At 31.4% G+C, this 19,461-nt stretch overlaps 1 protein-coding gene across 1 annotated transcript; it reads left to right on the forward strand.

The window, feature by feature from the left end:
- Positions 1 to 12,374: 12,374 nt before the first annotated feature.
- On the forward strand, positions 12,375 to 17,782 carry LOC109793634 (FAD-dependent oxidoreductase family protein). Its single transcript, XM_020353095.3, has 5 exons — positions 12,375 to 12,943; positions 14,212 to 14,493; positions 14,659 to 15,095; positions 16,139 to 16,298; positions 17,444 to 17,782. The coding sequence occupies exons 1-5, from the start codon at positions 12,584 to 12,586 to the stop codon at positions 17,555 to 17,557; spliced, it is 1,353 nt and encodes a 450-aa protein (XP_020208684.1). The 5' UTR covers positions 12,375 to 12,583; the 3' UTR covers positions 17,558 to 17,782.
- Positions 17,783 to 19,461: the final 1,679 nt, after the last annotated feature.

The following is a 19,461-nucleotide window of genomic DNA, read 5'->3' on the forward strand; positions in this document are numbered from 1 at the left end:
CATTTTGCATTCTAAAAAGCTCATATTCTCTTATGAGAGTATGCTTTCTTGATCTCTTTACATCACTTGTTCCTTCATGAGTGACTTGCAAAGTATCCCACATTTCTTTAGCAGATATGCATTGTGAAATTCTAAAAAATTCATCAATAGACAATGCAAATGTTATAATGTTTTTGGCTCTCTTATCATGTTGGGCTCTTTGCTTTTCCTCATCACTCCACTCACTCCAATGTTTTTCCTTAAGCTCACCATCATCATCTTTTTTCATAGGAATATAGGGTCCATTTTCTATAGCATCCCATACAACAATATCAATAGCTTCAATGAAAATTCTCATCCTAATTTTCCAATAGACATAGTTTTCACCATTGAAAACAGGAGGTCTATGAATAGACACACCCTCACCATAGGGTAAGTTGTTGTTGGCCATTTTTGAAATCTTGAATAACTCTCAAGAACCTTGCTCTAGATACCAATTGTTAGAAAAGAATGGCACAATCCAAGAGGGGGGGGTGAATTGGATTCAATGACCCTTTAAAAATTTATCAGAGTATTTTGGATCTTAATTTCAATCAAAACTTTTCTATGACAGAATTTCCAAATGAAGCTCTTCTAAAGACTTGTTATGAAAATATGAATGCAATATGCTCACTTGATTACAACATAATGAGGTTCAAAAATAATGTTCAATTACAAATTTAAACCATCAAGATTCACATACACTTGTTAATCAAGTTTTATCTTCTTTAAAGTTCAACCAAGAAATTACACAATGTAAAAGATAAGGTAGAAGAAGATTGCACAAGTCTTTTATACTGGTTCAGCCACTCCACATGTGACCTACATCCAGTCCTTAATCAACACCTGATTAAGATTTGTTCCACTATCTTTAAGCAAGAAGGCTTACAAGCACACACACATGCATATACTTCAACACTAAAAGATAACCACTTTCTTGACCCCAAGAAAGCACCCCTTGTAGAACCCACTACAAGAAACCTTACCACTTGAGAAACCCTTCTCAAGATTTTCCACAAAGATTCACAAAGAATAAAAGGAACGAATTCACCTGGAATTCTTGAACAAATCTTTATCTTCCCCTTTCAAGATTATGATGATGATGATCTTCTACCAAAGCTTTTCACAAACGTTTTCACTCTTGGATTTCACAAAGAAAACTCTCCAAGATGTCACAAAGACTCACAAAAACGTTTTTCACAAATTGATTATCAGTTCTAACTCTTGTCTGAAGTTTCTCAAAGTTCAAACTATTTATAAAAGTTTCAGACACAGATAATCGATTATTTTAAAGAATAATCGAATATTTTGTTCTTCAGTTTTTCTGGAAACCAACCAAGAACAATATAATCGATTATTTAGCTGGATAATCGATTATTCCAGAGAGTTGTTCCTGGGATAATCGATTATTTTGGCAAATAATCGATTATTACAGCAAGGCATTCCACTTAGCCTATTAGCTGGAATAATCAATTATATTTAACAATAATCGATTATTTTGAGTTAGTTCTTAAAACTTCATTTTTAAGACTCAAAATAACTTTCCAATGTTTTTAACTCATCATCATATACTCTCTACTTAGTTTAGATAAGATTTGATTATGCACAAAGCATACTAAGCACACAAAATATAAAAACACATTCAAAACAATTTATTTCCTAAGCTCTATTACATAGCTCCATTTCATAGCATTTTCTTGACTCTTCTTTGCCTTTGTTTTTGTGCTCCAAGTTGTTGTTGTATACTTGTTGTGATCATCAAAACTCCTTTAAGATTCAAGCTCTCCTAAGCTCAACAGTCTTCAATGAATCCTTTGCTTGCAAGGATATTGTTCCTCCGAAGGTACTCTATCCTAAATAGTTAGGTAACCAAGGCTTTACATTTTAGTTACTTTTGAAAACCCAAGGTGTAGAGAAATTTGTTTCTCTTAGTGGATTCTACTATCCTGATTTGGTTAGAGTATTCTATACAAAGTTAGGAAATAATGATGATGGTAGTTTAATTTCTAAGGTAAAAAGCATGACTATTACATTGTTTGATAATGTTTTTAAGATAATTGCTAGATTAGATAGGAAAGGTGTAGCCCTTACTTTCAAGAATATTAAGGATAAAGATTTTACAATTGAAAAAGAAGCATTTTTTTGAAAGCTTATTAAGAGATGTATCGGCTTGGGAAACTGATAAAGCAATCAAGAGGCGTGAGAAAAAGAAAGTTACATATAGTACATGTGGATTATTTATGGAAAACAAGCTGCATCATTATGTTATTGTCTAGATTCTTGCTGCTAGAAGAAGTAATCATGCTCAGATGATATGATTCTTATGGTTGGTATAAAGAATCAAATTCAAATCAATTGGGTCTTTGTAGTTGAAGACACAATGTTGAAGACAATAAGGTTGATGAATTACAAGTGTGTTCATAAGTAAGGTGCTAGCTCATTACAATGTACCTCTAGAAGGAGCTAGAGAATAAACTAGAGATATCCATGATATTAAGGATAAAGCTTTGAAGATGATGAACCTAGTGAAAACTCATGCAGGCTGGATGTCTAGAGAAAATGCACCCAATGTGGAAGCTGGTGAACCTTCTCAACCTGAAGCAGAATCAAAAGCGGAACCATAAGTTGAAGCTGATGAGCCTAAACCTCTCTCAACATTTGAACTTTCACTGTTAGCTAAATTGGATGACATGAGGGAAATACAAAGGCGAGACTATCAAGAGCTCAATCAATGCTTTGAGTCTATCTATGAGTGCTTAGATGAAATGAACATCCCTTATCCAGATGATTAGCTCACTCACACACTCACTAGGCATTGCATTACATTTATGTTTTTGTTATGCTTCAGTTTAAGAATTGAAAATTTTGAATTCTAGGTTGTAATTTGTTTTTAATTTGGTCTTATGTTGAACAATTTGCATTTCAGTTATTAATGGTTAATGTTTGTTATATCTTTTATATAGATGTTTGTTTTGTGTTCTATATATCACTTATTTCTCTGGGTTTACTCTATTTTTTTTTTGTTTGGATTAAGCCAAATAGGCGGAGAAAATTGATGATATATTCTTTGTGTTTATATACATTATATGATGAGAAAATTGATGATATAAACATGGAGAAAGTTAATGATATATGATCTTTATGTTTATTGGATTACATAAGGTTTAAAATTTTGAAATGGAAATCTGCATAAGGTTTTGTATTGTGAGTATTTGTTAGCTTTGCAGGTTCAAGCAACACACAAACTCTAATATCATGAAGCAACTAGTGTTTGGCTCACCAAAACCAAAAAGGGGGAGATTGTTGAGTTTATTGTTGAGATTATAGAAGTTATGGTAATTACTCAATTAATTACTAAGTCAATTACTGAGGCAATTACTGAAGCCTCTCTTGAAGATCTTTATGAAGACTGAAGAAGTTTTAGTTTTGAAGATGTTAACATTAGATTTGTATAGTTTTGTTTAGTTTGCTTCATTCATTTTGTATTTCATGGCCTATGTGGAAAAGAATATTGTATTGCTTGTTATTAGACTTAGGCTTGGATGTGTTTGCTTATTATGATGAATTAATTTCAAAATTACATTTTGTTTTAGAAAGCATAAAACTCATATTTAAACTTAATGTTTCTCATTTCATGTGAAAACATAATGTAAGAGATTACAATGTGTTTTGACATAAAATGGAACTTCGTTCATTCAAAAGAATTCATGATTAAGTCAGACAATAGATTATCATTTGAGGTAATAGATTACTGAAGCATAGTTTTGAAGTGGAATTCAAAATCCTTTATGTGATAATTGATTACCTATTCATGTAATTGATTACAATGGTGACTTTCGAGTGAAAAAAAGTGAAACAAGTTAGAAAATCATCGAGATAATCAATTACCAACATTAGTAATCGATTACCTCTGTTGAAAAATGAGTTCTATGGTTCCTGAAACATGAGATAATTGATTACCAAGATCAATAATCGATTACCTCTATTCTTGTTTCAACAGATTTTAGTTTCATTAAAAACTGGTAATAGATTACTTGATATTGGTAATAGATTACCATTGTTACGAGCTTTTAATGTTGAAATCTTATTTTCTCTAAAAATATAAATCTTTTCAAAAACTTAAAAGAGATATGACATATTTGATTAGAGAGATCAAAAAGTGAGAAAAAAACATTTTCAAGATCTGAAAATCATTTTTGAGTGAAGATCAAATATTTGCAAAACAATCAAAGAGCAAAGAAAATTCAAGAAAGATGTTATCTTGAAAGAAATTCAAGAAAATCAAGATTGCTGAGCAATTCTTTGTGAAAGATCAATTTGCACATAAGGTGTATGAATTCTAATCTTTAAACTCTTGTTTGAATAGCTGGGTATGCTATGGTATGTTACTCTTTTGAGATAAAGGCATCTCAAGAAAGAGTGAAAGAGAAATCTTGAGATAGGTTTTCTCAAGTGGATTCTTGAGGTGCAAGAATTCTTGTGATTGTTTAATATTATGGGATCAAGATTAGGTGATTGTGTTTTCTGATTATAATATTGCTTGTACATGGTGTTTGTAAAGAATATTTTAGTAGAAATACTCGATTTAGCAGGGAGCTAAGTCTGAAACTGGATGTAGGCCTTTATATGGTTGAACCAGTATAGATCACTTTGCAGTTTCTCTCTTTACCTTTATATCTTGTTATAATTCATGTTGAATTGATAAAAAGAATTTCAAGATAGTAAAAAGAAAGTTTTCTTTAATACTAAAGATTGTTGTGCTGTAAAATCTGATATGATATATGCAATATGGTAATAAAGTGAAGGAAGGTAATTACTAAAATCAATTTGTATTACAACTTTTATTCCGCTGTGTAAAAAATCTGATATACATTGTATCTTACTTGGTTTGTAATCTAAATGTAATTAGTAAATTTGGTTTAAGAAAGATAGTAAAATAGTAAGAGAGTAAGAAAAATCATTAGAAGTTTTCTAAGTGAAGAATCTATTTAACCCCCCTTTTAGATTCGTGTTCTACTCGGGACCAAAAAGGGTTTTCTATGGGAGCCCATAGGAACCTCAAATCATACAATTACCATCCAATAGATGAAAGGAATCATACATTCAAACAACTCATACCATTTATGACGTACAAGAAGAACAAGAAGTAAAGTAGATATAATTGGGGAAAATCCTTCATACATGAGCATACAACAAACACAAGATTGAGCCAATCCCACTACCCGACATGCAAACCCACACTAGAGTGAGGTTTCTCACTCCCCCTTACCTAGACGAGCTTTAGTCAACAGGTGCACAACTCTAGGGTGATTTCCTTCCTACTCTTGCTCTACAAGCTCTGAAGCGCATACGTGAAAATAAAGGCGTAAAAAGAGTTTGATCAAAGAATTCTTTTAAAAATCCTAACCTCTATTTAACCCTTTAGTTAAAACATATTAATAACAGTTATCCAAAAAATTTGTCCCCTTATTTAATAAAATATTATACTATCCTTTAATAAGATATCATATATTATATTTAAAATATATTACATGATTAAAAAAAATATTAAATAGCTTATATTAATAAAAATAAAAGTATTAAAATTATTCATAAAATACTTATATTATATCTTATGAAAAAATGGGGTGTTACATTCAACAATGTAAAAATCAATCGACGATACAAATGCCTTACAAAATGACAAGTCTTGTAAACAATATGGTGGTAATGAAGAAAAATATTGAATATACAATTGTCATGCAAACTGCATCCAAGGAAACACAAAATGATTACCATATCAATATGAAAATTATTTTGTTAACTATAAATCTATATTACTTTAAAAATAAATTCTCATGTCATAGTGATTCATTTTGGTCAAATAGTTTTTGATACTTGACAAAAAAAATTTCTTTTCTTTAGGTTTATGCAAATGCCTACTCCATCTATTTTTACGTAACAATATTGTTAGTTTAACATACAAACATAATTTGCAAGTTTAATATATAACATGACAACAAGTGATATAGTTACTAAGCTTGCACCAAAAGGAACACAAGTGGTAGGTAGAGGCATATGTGGATATGCAAATATAGATAATCGATACCATGCCTAGAGCTGTAGTAGGAAACATGCCCCCACCTATTTTCTTGTGCTTATAGTTGGTGGACAAGTACAACTTTATATAAATTGGCTAGCACGACTGTTCCCCAACTCATACACCCACAATTATCTATGTCAACAAGCATAGCCAAATACCTCAATAGTATGTATGTACCAAAATGATCATAGAAAGGGAAACTACCAATAATTCTTAGAATATATGTTTTGGTATAATGTTCCAATTGTTATTGGTTATGGACATGGTCAGACACATAAAAAAATTGATAGTCAATCCAATCTACCACTACTTAGTACACTTGATGGGGGGTGAAATTCTTAGTAGTTGTTCCATAAGTGGAACCCATTGAGATTTAGTAGAAATATTAGTGATAGGCTCCACATGAACCTTCAACCCAAACAAAATAGCAATGTCCTCCAAAGTAATTGTACACTTTTTGAAGGTCATATGAAAGGTATGTGTTTCAAGTCTCTAATGCTTGTCAAATGTCCACCATCACGCTTGGCCAAAAGTAGGCGTATGGTGTATGATAACAATTGCACCTTGTTTCAGCAAAGTTGGACCATCCAACCTTGTCTAAGTAGTGTTTCTCTAAAAAACATGGTCAATAAGTGTTTTTGAAACAAGAGGGAAAATAGTTTTTTGTATATGTGATTGGTAAGGTGAAAGGACATGGAGAGAGAAAAGGTTTGTCATTTAATTCTGACTCGGCAACATCTTTGATCGTCTCACTATTTTACGCATGCTTTATCTTATACCCCTTTTGTAATCATTAAAAACATGTAATGCATGAGATACCTTTTCAGATGGAAGATGATATGTTAGTGTGAATATAATAGTAATATAAAATTCATGAAAAATTAATGAAGTGTAAGACGAATCATGCAAGGATGATACACATAAGATGAAATATACTTGAAATGATACATGATAGATGATGCATGTAAGATGAATCATGCTTAAGACGATGCATGTATAATCCTTAATTTATTATGCATTTTAAATTAAGATGAATCTAAAGCGTTCTTCAGCTAAAAATTTAGTAAATATATTAGGCCATTGATGATCAATATCAACAAAATTTATGTTAAAAACTCATTTTTTTTACATAATCATGAATGAAATGATATTTTATCTTAATGTGCTTAGCCTTAGAAAGTTGTATGGGATTTTTAGACAAATTAATAGCATTGGTGTTACCATAAAATATGGGTATGTTATGTTCAAGACTAGAATAGTCTTCTAACTGGTATTTCACCCATAAAAATTGCAAACAACTAGTAGTAGAGATGTATTTCGCTTTTGTAGTGGAGAGTGCTATGGAGTTCTAATTTTTGCTTGCCCAATAGATGAGGTAAGGATATAAAAACTAACATCCTTCACTTGTTTTTTTTTCTTCATTTTTTCTACTTTGTCACCAGCGTAGTTTGCATCATAGTATCATGCTAACATAAAATCTTTAAGTTTCTCATTGAACAAACTTAGGTTAGTAGTTCCGACAAGATATTTGAAGATACATTTTACTACTTTAAGATGAGACTCTTTAGGGTCATATTGAAAATGTGCATATATACATACACTATACATGATATTAGTCTTCTTATGAGATATAGGAGTGAACCAATCACACCTCTATAGATTGTATGATGTACTAGTTTATCTTATTTGACTTTTGATAATCTTACAAATGGATGTATAAGTGTTGGCATAGGTTTGCAATCATTCATCTTAAACTTTGTTAGAAGTTCTTTTGTACATTTTTGTTGATGAATGAATATGGCTTAATCCGTTTGCTTGATTTGTATTGCTAGAAAGAACTTGAGTTCCCCCATCATGTTTATTTCGAACTGTGTTTGCATTAGCTTAGAAAAATCCTCACAGAAAAATTCATTAGTAGCACAAAAAATGATAAGATCAATATATATTTGAACTACAATAAAATTTATACCAAATTCTTTTCTAAAGAGAGTTGTGTCAACTTTGCCTCTTATAAAACCATAATTGATTAAGAAATTACTTAATCTATCATACCAAGCTCTAAGAGCTTGCTTATGCCATAAAAGGGCTTTTTTAAGTTTAAAAACATGATTTTTAAAAGATGAATTTTCAGTGATTCCATTTAAAAATGTGCTCTTTACATTCATTTGAAAAAGTTTTATATCCTTATGAGTTGCAAAAGCTAACATAATTCTAATAGCTTCAAGTCTATTAGCAAGTGTAAAGTAATGGAGGACCATCCTTGAAGCATCATATAGGGCCTATCACAAGGTCCATGGCTAGGAGAGTAGAGGAAGATGAAGAATACACCACACCAAAAGCCATGATCATCATGTGTGTGGAATCTGAGCCCTCTCCTTAATTTGTTGCTTTCTTTTCCCATTTTTCCCTTATATTTTGGGGTACATTAGACATTATGATTTTATTTTGTATTTCTTATTTAGCCCTTGTATTATGGGGAAAAATTAGTTTAGGATTTATTTTAGGACTTAAACCTTAGTTTATAAGGTCAAAGTCCATTTTCTTCTTTTATAGACCTAAGGGCACTTTAGTCTTTCAGGAGGGATGAGAGCCATTTCATTTGGGCTGCATTTAGGGTTCATCTAAGGTGCATTTGCACTTAGAATTTTTGACCAAATGCCCCAAGGAACCCTAGATGCCACTCTCCCTCCCTATAAGTACCCTAGGTCATCCAACTTGTAGCCACTTTGGAAATTAATGAATTTGAGTGAGCCTTTGTGCCTCTTCATTCCTTCCTTAGTCCCCTAGGAACTCCACGGCCCCCTATCCTCTCCTCTCTCCCTTGAGTGAGCTTGGGTCTACCTTGGTTGGCCTTCATTCCCCTAAGTGAAGTGAGCTAGCCTAAAGGAGCTTCACCACCAAACACACCTCTTTTCCTCTCCTCCATTTGAGCGTCATCCTACACCTCCCTAAACACCATCTCCATCACTTCCATACCCTTGAAGAGATCATCCTTCACGTCAAATCATCCTTGGAGAAGATAAGGAATCAACCACTAACCCTCATGCAGAACTTGGTTCCATCATAAAGGTTTCAATGAAATTTATACCTTCTTGTTGATTATAGTCTTAAGCCACTAATCTAGCTTTATTTCTTACCACTTTTCCTTTCTCATCTAGCTTATTTTTGAAAACCTATCTAGTTCCAATGATACTTTGATGTTCAGGCTCAAGAACAAGCATCCAAATTTCATTTCTTTCAAACTAATGAAGTTCTTCTTGCATAGCTAGAATCCAGTCATTGTCTTTGAGAGCTTCATGAATTGTCTTCGACTCCTTTTTGAGACTAGAGCATAGGAAGCATTATCTTTAAATGCAGACATTATCTTTATTCCTCCAGTCCTATCTCTAAGAATCCAATCTTGTAGCTAGACATTATCTTTGAATGCAAACATTATCCTTTGTGAGATTTGGAGATATCGTTTGACTAGTTTGTTTGTCCTTCAAACTAAGCAAATGTCTACTCCTTTACATTTTTCTCAATATTCTTCTCAGGATCAATCTTCAAATTTAAAAATTCCTTTTTCTAGATTTGATTGTTTCCTATTAGTCATTAAAGCATAATTTAATTTTACATGGATTAATTCTTTAACAATAGAGGTTCTAGAGTTAAAGACTCTATATGCCTTTTATGTATTAGAATATCCAAGGAAAATACCTTTATCCACTTTGGAGTTAAACTTTCCAAGTTGATCCTTAGTGTTGAGAACATAACATTCACATCCAAACAGATAGAAATATGATATGTTGGGTTTTTTTTCCTTTCCACAATTCATAAGGAGTCATATTCAAAAATGGTTTTTTATTAATATTCTGTCTTAAATGTAACAAGTTATGTTCATAAATTCTACCCAAAAGTGTTTTGGCAAAGAGTTTTCATAAAGAGTTTTAATCATTTCTTGTATAGTCTGATTCTTCATTTTATTTACCATATTTTGTTGATGTGTTCTCGGTGAATAAAAGTTGTGGAAGTTACCATTCCTTTCACAAAACATTTTGAAATCTAAGTTTTCAAATTCAGTTCCATGATCACTTCTAATGGCAATATACAAAAACATTTTTCATTTTGAACTTTCTTACAAAATATTTCAAAAATGTTGAAAGACTCGTATTTATGAGCTAGGAAGTATACCCATGTATATCTAGAAAATTATCTATGATGACAAATCCATATTTTTTACCTCCCAAACTAAGAGTTCTGGTTGGTCCAAACATATCCATGCATAATAGTTCTACAAGTTAAGAAGTGGAAACAATATATTTTTTTTTTATTTGAATGATGTTTTAATTTGTTTTCCCTTTTGACAAGCTTTGCAAAAAGGATGAGTTTTCTTAGAAATCTTGGGCATCCTCGTACTAAACCCTTCTTATTTAATTTAGAGATATGTTTTAAATTCATATGCCTAAACTTTTTATGCCAAATCCATCTTTCATCTTATCTAGAAACTAAATATGTTACATTTTATTTGCCCAAATCATCTAGATTAATCTTATAAGGATTATTCTTTCTATAAACAATAAAAAAATACATACTTATCATTTTATTTGACTATGCATGAGTCTTTGTCAAAAGATATAATATATCTTTGGTCACAAAATTGATTTATGCTAAGCAAATTATACCTTAATCTTTCGACATAAAGTATATTTTTAACAGTAGGCATAGAGTTTTTACCAATCTTATCTATACCTCGATTTTTCCTTTATTGCTACCTCCAAATGAGAATGTTCCTTCATAAGGTTGAAGGTCTTGGAACATAGACCTTTCTCTCATCATGTGTTGCAAGTAACCACTATCCAAGTGCCAATTTGAATCCTTCCTAGATATATGTAATAGAGATTATTTGATACTTTGGTACCCAAATATTTTTGGGTCCTTTTTTGTTAGTACCCTTAACCCTAGACTTTCTTTTCTACTTTTGTTTAATAATACATCTATTGGAATGATGATTATTTTTCCTTTAGACGTTGCAAAAAATAGTCTTAGGTTTAGAAAAGAATGCTTCTGATTCCTCTTTCTCAAATCTAATACCACTTTTGTTAAATAGTAATCTTCTATGTTTTAAAAATATATTCATCTTAGAAGATTCATCCACAAACTTGACAAGATCCTTCATGTATTGTAGGTTTTCATGTTGCAATGCTATGACCACAAGTGGTTCCTTCATGTTTTTATTCCTTTTTTTTTTGTCTTTTCATAAATGGCAAGTTTGGAGGTGCCCACATTGTTGAAATGTTCCTATTCTATAGTGATGTCTAGCTGCTAAGAACCTATATTTTTTTTTAATATTTTCATAATTCTAAAAATATAATCTTTATATTTAAAATTATTTATTTGATACAAATTTTAATTATAATTAAATTTAAACATTTAAAAAATAATTATTTTCTAAATTTTATTCATAATATATATATATATATATCATTTATAAGTATCACAAAATACTTAATTTCTAATTATATTCTCTTCTACAGAAAATCTTAATTATTCTCTTCTTATCTCTCTTTTGTTATAATTTTTTTAACTTAAATATATTTTTAGTTTATTAAATAAGAAAAAAAATATTTTTAATCTCCTAAATTTAAATTTAATTTTTTATTATATGTAATTTTTTTTAAAAAAGTTCATCTATTCAATATTATTAATTAATCTCGTCAAATAAAACTCATTTATTACTAAAACTATCACACAAAATCACTTATTAGTATTTCAATTTTTTCAATTATGTTACACATTATTGTGATAGACTAGAATATTTTTTAAATTAAATAAAATCAAAAAATTAATCTTAAATTTAAAGAAAAAACAAATTTATCAAAAATATAAGGACTACAAATATTTAATCTTAATTTTTATACTAATTAGGGAAAGAGAGCATTTTATACCTCTCTATTTAAAAAAAAAAATAATGATAGTTATTTGAGAAAAGACAAATTTAAAAACTGAATATCTGTTAAAATAGAAAATAAGTAAACAAATAATTAAATAATAATAATAATAATAATAATATATAAAGAAGATATATTGTTAACCACTTTTTTAGTTTATATTTTTTATTGGACATTATTATCCTTAAATTTAATTATCATTTTTTTAAAAATTCTTTCAAAAATAAATATAGAGAGGTCTCTTTTCCTACTAATAATAATAATAAAAGAAAAAATAATTTAGAAATAATTGTCGAAATAAAATATTCCAAGATTTATATAGATAAAAATGGAGGATCCCTGTGTTAATACACCACATGTTTTGTAAATTATTGTTAAAGATAGATAGTCGAATATCAATCCTCTTGAAATCCGAAAGATCGGAACAGTTTCTCCCCACAAATCCTTCGTTAACAGTGAATTGATCCATAATCTCATCATGCTTGGACCGATAAACCTCTCTCTTCCAACAAACAAGAAAACAAGTTGAGACTTGAAACAACTCAAGTTAGAAGAAATGCTGAAGCAAACTATTCAAAGGTTGGAGGGATGCATATCCATATCAGCATCAAGAAGAAGTGGTGATGCTCACATGAAAATGAAATGGAAGAACCACTTATTTGGCAATTGGGTGAGAAGCATTAGCAGCACCACTCAAAGTACTAACAGGACAACATGGCACAGTGTTCCAAAGGAGAGAGTGGAGTGTGTAGTTATAGGGGCTGGTGTGGTGGGAATAGCAATTGCAAGAGCATTAGCACTCAAGGGAAGGGAAGTTTTGGTCGTGGAATCTGCCCCCACCTTTGGAACAGGAACCAGTTCTCGAAACAGTGAAGTTATTCATGCTGGAATCTATTACCCTCGCAATTCTTTCAAGGTTGGTGAGCCCCTAGCAGCCAAAGTTGTCGTTTTTAATGTAACCCCATGAAATAAAGTTTCTATTCTTATGCTGTGGTTGAGGTTTTAAATTGTGTTGAGGTTTTAAATTGTGTTCACAGTTTCATCATGTTACCTGATATGGCCCAATGTGGATAAATGTGGTTAAAACACCCCAAAAATCTTGATATTGGGACTGAAATCACAGTCATGGACTAGTTTTTAAAACCTTGAATCAAATTCAAGGTTTTAAATTCACAATTTATGGTGACAGGATTCTTAGTTCAAACTCTTTCACCGTCATTCTAATTTCTATGAATAAAAGATTTTTCACGATTTTGATCTAGTGGGTAATTGCAAATGCAAATAAATGTGGTTGATGTGGCTTCAAATGCGGTTGTGGAAACTCCAGAAAGCTTGATGTTGTGGCTGAAATCAAAGTTATGGACCTTTATTAAGACTTTGATGACTATAGTGAAGTCTTGGTGTTATGTGATAGTAGGTGAAAAGAGCATATTGGTGTTGGGATACAAACAAGTCCCACATCGATAAAATAACACAACAAATAACAACTTATATAATACAAACATACTTCAATGATTGAGAGGCCTTTTGGGTGATGACCAAAAGTAAAAACCGCGAGGGCTAAGGCCCAAAGCGGACAATATCTCATCATTGTGGAGTATGTTTGTGTAATAACCTTATAAAAATATTTCATAAAATATCCTCTCAGACAAATACCATAAAATAACCCCATCAATTGGCTATTGGAGACTCAACTGAGTCATTCATTGACCCCCACAAGGCTAGATCATTTAAGTTGACAAATTGGGAGGCCAATGTATTTAGAGATTGCATTTTTGTATTTGAACTTCAGGTGAATGCATTAGTAAACGTTTTGACACCTGGGTAAAAAGTATAAACATTTTTGATGAATCGTTATGCTCTAGTTTTACTGAATAAAGTTGAAGTTATATGGTAGCAAACATGATTTGTAATCCAAGCTTGATCTGATTATTATAAGTGTACTGTTGTGATGAGTTGGTTACCTTGGTTTAGGGATATTCTATTTCTATATGCAATATAAAGTGAAAGTAATGAATAGCTTTCTCTGTTTATAATGGCAAAAACATATTGTTTAATGTTTACATCATCTCATATACTTGTGTTTTTTATTTGCTGACTTTTTTTTTACCTGGAAACTAACCAAAACATGACTACAGGTTTTTTACCATTTTGTGTAGAATGTAATTCAGTCTATTTTTGCAGGCAATTTTTTGTGTAAGGGGAAGAGAAATGTTATATGAGTATTGCTCCAAGCATGATATTCCACATAAACAAATTGGTAAGCTAATAGTGGCTACACGATCTTCTGAGATTCCAAAGCTAAATGATATTTTAAATTGTGGGATTCAAAATGGGGTTGATGGTTTGAAGATGGTGGATGGTGTTGAGGCCATGAAAATGGAGCCTGAATTGCAATGTGTGAAAGCAATACTATCACCTCTCACTGGGATTGTTGATTCCCATTCTTTAATGCTTTCTTTAGTGGTATGCATTTCTAGCTTCTTTTACCATGTTGCAAAGATGGATTAACACACCCAAATTCGTTCCAAATCTATCTATTCTGCAATCAGTTTTTGGTGAATAAACATTTCCTTTATTTTGAGTTAGAATGACATATTGACAAGAATTTAAACCCTCATGCTGCTCCAGGGTGAAGCTGAAAATCATGGAACAACCTTCACATATAATTCGACAATCATTGGTGGCCATCTTGAAGGAAATGAGATTTGTCTTCATGTAACAGAATCCGAGCGTCTTAAAGAATGGAAAGGGACATCAATTTTGCATCCTGAACTACTACTAATTCCTAAACTTGTTGTGAACTGTGCAGGCCTAAGTGCCCCTGCACTTGCAAAAAGATTTACTGGCCTAAAAAGTGGAGTTGTTCCTCGTGCTTACTTTGCACGTGGTTGCTACTTCACATTGTCTAATACTAAAGCCTCTCCTTTCAGACGTTTGATATATCCTATACCAGAGGATGGTGGCATTGGAGTGCATGTTACTATAGACTTGAATGGTCAGGTTAAGTTTGGCCCAAATGTTGAATGGATTGACAGGGTTGATGATATCTCCAGCTTTCAGAATAAGTACTTCATAAGACCATGTCATTTGCATGATTTTGATATATTTTAATAGGATTAAATATGTTTTTAGTCATGAACTTTTGTCAATTTTCATTTGTAGTCTCTCAATAAATTTCTTACTAATTTTAGTCCAAAATTTTTGCCAATTTACACTTTTAGTCTTTGAACTTTTCCTCTCATTAGCTTTTTGGTCTCTCAGGTCAAAAATTTGTTCATGGAGAAAAATTTCATGAACTAAAAGTCTAAAACTAAATAAAATTTGTTCAGGAACTAAAAATAGAAATTGACAAATGTGCTGAGACAAAATATATTTAACCCTATTTTAGTATCTGGTTGGTTCTATTGCATGTCCCACCACTGCCTACTTCATATGATCCATAGCAACGTTTGGTTGTCATAAATAGTTCAATTCCATGATCTTTAATTTATTATTTGTAGTTTCTGTCAAACATGCCCAACAGATCATTGACTCTTGGAGCTCTTTTTATCCTACCACTATTGCAATAACATTTTACCAAGTACTCGAACAACTTTGCTACGTGCTTTAACTAACATCATGTCATGGTCACAGGATCTTTTATTTGTTCTTTTTGTTAGCTAGTTGCTTGTATAGTGAAATCATTTTGTAGTTTCTTAGCATGATGGGGAAGGGTAGATTGTGCTCTCTGGTGAGAATAGTCATTATTCCATTGATGGAACTAGTCTACTCTACAACTTGGATTTATTCTGGAGTTACTTGTTTGTGTCTGTTAGTGTATCTAGATCATACCACTCCATTATGCTCTAATGATTCTGGACTCCCCTTGAATTATTGTACTCGTAAATCATTGTGTCCTTTCTTCTACAACTATTTTATCGTAAAATTTAAGTTGATATACATAAATTTTTCCCTCACTGTAGCTATTTTACATCTGCTTATGATCTTAAGCATAAGATTTGGACAGCTTACTTATTAGTCAATAAAAAATTGCTGCTTCAAAACTTTTGTTTATGTTTTCCCTTTCCTTTCATGGCATGTTTTCCACTTAAGTAGCCATTGGTTCCAGGTTTGACTATTCAGTAAATGCAAATCGTGCTGAGCGGTTTTATCCGGAGATAAGGAAGTACTACCCAAATCTGAAGGACAGTTCTCTGGAACCTGGATATTCAGGGATCCGGCCCAAACTTTCAGGACCCTCACAGACACCTGCTGATTTTGTTATACAGGTTATTTCTCACACTTACCGTTGGCCAACCTTTATGTTGACAATCTGAAGATTCTGAACTGAGTCCTGTAATTTGATAAGAGAGAGACACTATTGTGCAAGATGTTAGATTCAGTGTTACATTTCATGATTTCATCCATAAAAGTAATGTAACAGTTTCCTCATTTAGACTGACTGATTTTGTAAACTCCAAAATCCAAATTAGCCGATTGGTCTATGCCACCTTATGTTAAATATTTATCTGCTAAAGTTCATTTTCTACATTTTTATCATAAATGAAATAGATTAGGATTGGTGTCCTACCGCTATCTTTTACACATACCATAGAATTTGTTTTTCTTTTTATGGCATGGACAATTACACATACCATAGACTTTGTTTTATCTTTTTATGCCATGGGCTACAAACGCAGGTATCATCATTAGGTTCATCTTGCATTCATGCCATACAGTTTCCTCTTATTGACTCTTGTTTGGAAAATTAGATGGTTCCAATTTTATGGTAAATATGCTTTGCCTAAAAACACTTGTTTGCTGAACTTTAATGCAAAATAGATAAGCATTGGTGTACTAGATTATCCTTTTTCCTTTGCATAACTTGCTGATAACTTGCTGCAATTTCCATATCATAGGATATTGGCATCACCTCGTATTAGTTTGCTGTTAAATCATGATTGTATAGACCTGTGCGTTTAGGGTTTCTAGTAATGCAGATACATAAAAGTATTATCAGTAATTAACATTGATATATTAGTATTGAAGTGTTCCAGGAGGCAACCTTGTATAATGATGACTTTGTATCAGGGGACAATGAATATATGTGACATTATTGACTGTAAATGCACAACCTAATTAAGGATGTCAAATGTTTCCTTTATGCAAAATATTTCATATCAGTCACATATTATCCTTAATGGATTCTTTCTAGATAATTTCACATTAGTCTTGTTAGTCCTGTTTGGAACTATAATGTCACTAATTTGAAATAACCAAATTGACACATGCATCATTATTCTTGTTTTTTATTTCGATCCAAACAACCAATTCTTGCAAGGTTCCACTGTCACTGTGAGTAGTAAGAGGGATTGGATTTTTTGTTTTAACTGAACTTAGAATAGTTGGTCTAATTGTTGTTTCATTTATGCAGGGAGAAGACATTCATGGAGTACCTGGTCTTATTAATCTTTTTGGCATTGAGTCACCTGGATTAACATCAAGCATGGCAATTGCAGATTTTATTTCTACAAAATTATTGGGATGATCCTCCAGGCATAAAGCTTGAAACATGTAGATACTTGACACCATTGAAAACCAAATTGTTATATTTTTTTTAACTACAGGTGGTAAGAAAAACACGCAAGTAAGGCTATTTATATATCAATGCAATAAAAATTAAAATATAAGTTTTGTACAATCGTTGTTTTTGGAATTAAACTTAAATGTAAACCATCATCTGTGAAGGGTTGTGTTGATATGGATTCTGTAATTATCGTCTACCAAAAGACGTAAGATCATATATTTACTGAAGTGAGATATGAACACCTATTACAGATAAAAAGTATATATCGATTGAATAAAATATAAATGACTATCAGTCACTGAATTGAATAAAAGTTGTCCAAAAAGTTGATGCGATGTTGTATAAATTTGGATATAAAATTAAAGATAGAGATTGGGGTAACTATTCCTCGACGTATAAAATTTGTCTCAGATCAATATTCAGATTGTACGAAGGGTCCTTGTTAGGTAGTATTCTAACTGCATTGGTTAAAGAGAAGCATAAAATATACTTTTTTATTTTACATTATGTGTTTTCTTAATTAACTAAGGGTAGTTTAAGAGGAATGTTAGTAACTTTTTTCTAACACTTTCTTTTTAATACTCTTTGTTATTGGTTAAAATTTAAAAATTTTGATATGTTTCAAATAACAAATAAAAGTATTAAAAAGAAAGTCTTGTTAACATTTGTCTTTAGTTTAAACTTATCGGCAACTAAAATGAATATGATCCATTAAAAAGAAAGTCCTGTTAATATGTCTCTTTAGTTTGAGACACTTTCAATCTAGTGATGCTCTCTTGGCTAAATAATGCTAGAGGTTATGAAAAGTCTTTGTTGTTTAATAAATGTTATTTCTATACAAAATTAGAAGAAAGAAAAAAGTGAAATAAAAAATTCAAACTAGTTTAAAAGTCTATTTCCCATACAAAAAATTTCAAAACAAGAAAAAAAAAGTTTACACTTTTGTAATTAAAATTCAAAATAGAAAAAAAAAATTCAAACCAACCGTCCATAAAGTCTTTTTATTTTAAAATATCTTTGTAGTCCTCATAATTTTACTTATTTTACTTTTTAGTATTTATGGTTTAAAATATATTTTTTAATCTTTATACTTATAATTTTTTTAATCTTTTTAGTTTTTACGAATAATTTTTTTTAACCTTTAGTGAGTGATGTGAATTTACTAACACAACTACATTTAACATCTTTAACATTATTTCTCTAATATATGTATTAAAATATTATTATAGATTAAATTAATAAGTTATTATAATTTTTTTTCTTCGGACAATGTTACTAGAAATGAAGTAAATTTTTTTTTCATTTCAATATTGATTAAAAAAGGAAGCCCAATTTCCTACAGGAGTTGTAAGAGCATCTGCAATGGGAGTTGCTTATAAGCAACTCCCTGTGCCACATCACTCCCACATCAACTCTGACCACTTTATGGGTTGCTTAAATTTTAGCAGAATTGCTTGTAGAAGCAACTCTACTAAAATTTAAGCAACCCATAAAGTGGGCCAGAGATGATGTGGCAGTGATGTGGCACAGGGGATTGCTTATAAGCAACCCCCATTGGAGATGCTCTAAGACCTTTTGAATTAAGGTTGAAAAGTAGCCAATCATTAAGGCCTAGGCTGAAAACGTGAGCCCAATAGTTGTGGTTAACAGTAGCAGTCCAAAACTCAGAAATGTCCTCACAATCACGCAACACGTGCATTATAGATTCAAGGGCTTGGTTGCATCTAGGATAGATATCTGAGTCCGTCATATGTCTTAAGAAGTCTCACATGAAGAAGTTTCCATGAAAAAATACGACCCCTTTGTGGCCCTTTTCCAATTCCATATTGGAGAAAAACTATTTGTTGTAGGGGAGGACTAACAGA

Source organism: Cajanus cajan, chromosome 1 (genome assembly GCF_000230855.2).
Source record: "Cajanus cajan strain Asha chromosome 1, NIPB_CcT2T_4, whole genome shotgun sequence".
NCBI classification, from domain to species: Eukaryota; Viridiplantae; Streptophyta; class Magnoliopsida; order Fabales; family Fabaceae; genus Cajanus; species Cajanus cajan.

Excerpts from the sequence above, each read along its gene's own strand:
- LOC109793634 (XM_020353095.3), top strand. The coding sequence starts at position 12,584 with ATGCTGAAGCAAACTATTCAAAGGTTGGAGGGATGCATATCCATATCA. Across the intron at positions 14,494-14,658 it reads CTTTAATGCTTTCTTTAGTG|GGTGAAGCTGAAAATCATGG; the intron begins GTATGCATTTCT and ends ATGCTGCTCCAG. Across the intron at positions 16,299-17,443 it reads CTGCTGATTTTGTTATACAG|GGAGAAGACATTCATGGAGT; the intron begins GTTATTTCTCAC and ends TCATTTATGCAG.